Genomic DNA, 2,363 nt, shown 5'->3' on the forward strand with positions numbered 1-2,363 from the left:
GCGGGCGGCGGCAGCGGCGGCGGCGGCGGCGGCTGCGCCGGGGGCGGGGGGGTCGCCCTCTCCCTCTGGTACTCTTTCTCGGAGCAGGCCGCGGATCGCGTCTTTTCCACCGCTATCGACTCGGTCACTTGCTGCGAGAGAATCGCGGACACCCCGGGGCCCAGCCAAAGACGCGACCGGCCCTGTGACGGCGCAGAAGGCAGCTGCAGCGACCCGATGTACCGGTTGATGGCCTCCTCGATCAGAGCGGACCACTGGCGGGTGAGAGGCCGGCAGCCGGGAGGCAGATCCACGCGCTCGGTGTCCGGCTGCACGTCGGGCATCGCGGTGTATGTTCCAACCGGCGAGTCATCTGTCGTGAAGAGGTCGAGCGACAAGTCGGGCGTGACGAGGTCGAGCGAAGAGTCGGGAAACGCATCAAGGCTGTGCTCGGCCGGGAGGAGGTTGCGGAGGGCCGCCAGCACGAGCAGCAGAAGCAGCGGAAAGGCGAGCCGCGGGTGGGCACGCGTGTACTTCTGAGACGGTTGGAGGGTGGTCTGCATGTCGCGCGGTGGCGAGGAGAGCTCCGCTAGCAGCTCCGCCTCCGCCTCGGTGAGCGGCGAGCCACCGTCCGCCGGCAAGTGTCCCTTCGCCGCCGTCCGCTGGTCGAGCTGCTGGGTCCCGGGGGGGGTTCCCCTCCCGCATCCCGTTCGCCCAGCTGGAGCGCATCACCGCATCGCCGCCGTCTTCATCATTCTTCCCACATTCACGCGGTCACTAGTCGCAACTAATCCGATCACTATAAGTCTGGTACGTACGTATAGTGTCGGTCCCGGACTCGAGCATACATTGATGCTCTATGGATGATGAGAAGTGCGCGAGGTCCAGGGGTCTCGCGCACCCTCCCGGCCAGGCCGGTAGGAGCCGGGGCGGCACTCGTATAGCAAGGCCCGTGGGGCGCTCGCCGTCTTCATCAGACCAACGACGAGGGCTGTCGGCAACACACAAGCCTCTCTCACAGCAGACTGGCACGACAAGGGCGCGGAAAGAAAGAAAACAGACAGGAAGAGAGTGATTGATTGTTGTTGAGAGTGATGGGAGGACGGCACGCCGCCACCACACAGGGATTTTAAGTGCCCAGTGTCGTGCGAGTCAGATCAAAATTCTTCTTTTGATCGGCTTCCCGTCCCGACCTACTGTGTTTTTGTTTTTGCTTCGGTAGTCGCAAAAAAAACTAGCAACAAGTACATGTAACATGGGGGCTAGTCGCCGACCACACCCACAAAGAACCCTGCACAAAGATCGCAAGGGCGGGGACCTGTTCCTTTTTACCCATCTCACACTAGAGAGGTGTCCGTTTTATTTATTGGATTTTGGATTTTCCACTACACTTTGTTTATTTATTTATTTAACATGGGGGGGGTCGCAGTCACAGCTGGAATGACTACCGGTCGTGGACATGGGGCTATGCCGCTCACAGCCGATGTCGGCCGCGTGCAGGGGGTATGCTAGCCATGCACAAGCCTAGTACGAACCCTGCACAAAGTAATCGCGGACAGCAGGGCCAGCCGTGAACCCGAGGGCCGTTGATTCGCCGCAGGCCCCGCCGGTCACGACAGCGAGGATGGAGATGTTGGTTTCGCCGGCCGCGACAGCGGGATCCAAGTCCCGGTGGGGAATGCGGTGGAACCAGCAGTCCTGCGTTGACCTTCCCAAGCCTTCGAGCGTTGCGAAAGTCGCCTCGCCCTCTGGCATCTCTTGGGCGCAATTGAAGAACTGGTGCGCCACGCGCGCTCTGCGTTGGCCATCCGCTTCCTGAATCGAGCACTTAGGAGTGTAGCCACTTCGGAGTGTAGTTGGCGCCGCGAAGATGGAGTGTAGCCACGCATACATCAGGGCATGCTATTGCGAAGGCGGGCGCCCGATATTTAGCCGTCCGATATTCGCCGTCGCCGATCGCCGGTTTGTCGTTCCTTGGATTGATTTCCTGGATACATCGCGTTTTGGCTGTGTCGATAAGGTACTGACTGGAGATGAAGTGCATACACCCCTCTCGCGCATGCAAGACATGACCGTCCGGCGTTCGCCTCGAACATGTCGCTCCGCTGGCAAGTCGCCGCCTTCCGCACGCGCCGTCCGCTGGTCGGGTGATGGTGCGTCCGCTTGGTTTTCTTTACGTCATATCTGGGCAACCAGACAACAAACACAATTACGTCTTCGGATCCTATCTGGGTAAGAGGATACGGGTCACTTAAAAGAAAGAAAGAAAACACACAACCCAAGGGAGGGATGGGAGAACTTGTACTCGAGTAGGCGCGTGATTTTTCTTCAGCCCCAGCCGGCCTGAAGGCGGGGTGCTACGTCGCGTACACCCGCGTACACCC

General features: G+C 60.3%; 1 protein-coding gene across 1 annotated transcript in view; it reads right to left on the minus strand.

Moving 5' to 3' along the window:
• The window catches only part of EMIHUDRAFT_245394 (hypothetical protein), a gene marked incomplete at both ends in the record, with an annotated part of 2,233 nt that extends 1,404 nt beyond the window's left edge, over nt 1-829 (minus strand). The window contains 2 exons of the mRNA XM_005768466.1: nt 111-650; nt 818-829. Coding sequence (XP_005768523.1) covers nt 111-650; nt 818-829 — 552 coding nt within the window. The remainder of the gene's footprint in view (nt 1-110; nt 651-817) is intronic.
• Nucleotides 830-2,363: the final 1,534 nt, after the last annotated feature.

The sequence above is a fragment of the Emiliania huxleyi genome (assembly GCF_000372725.1).
Source record: "Emiliania huxleyi CCMP1516 unplaced genomic scaffold EMIHUscaffold_458, whole genome shotgun sequence".
NCBI classification, from domain to species: Eukaryota; Haptophyta; order Isochrysidales; family Noelaerhabdaceae; genus Emiliania; species Emiliania huxleyi.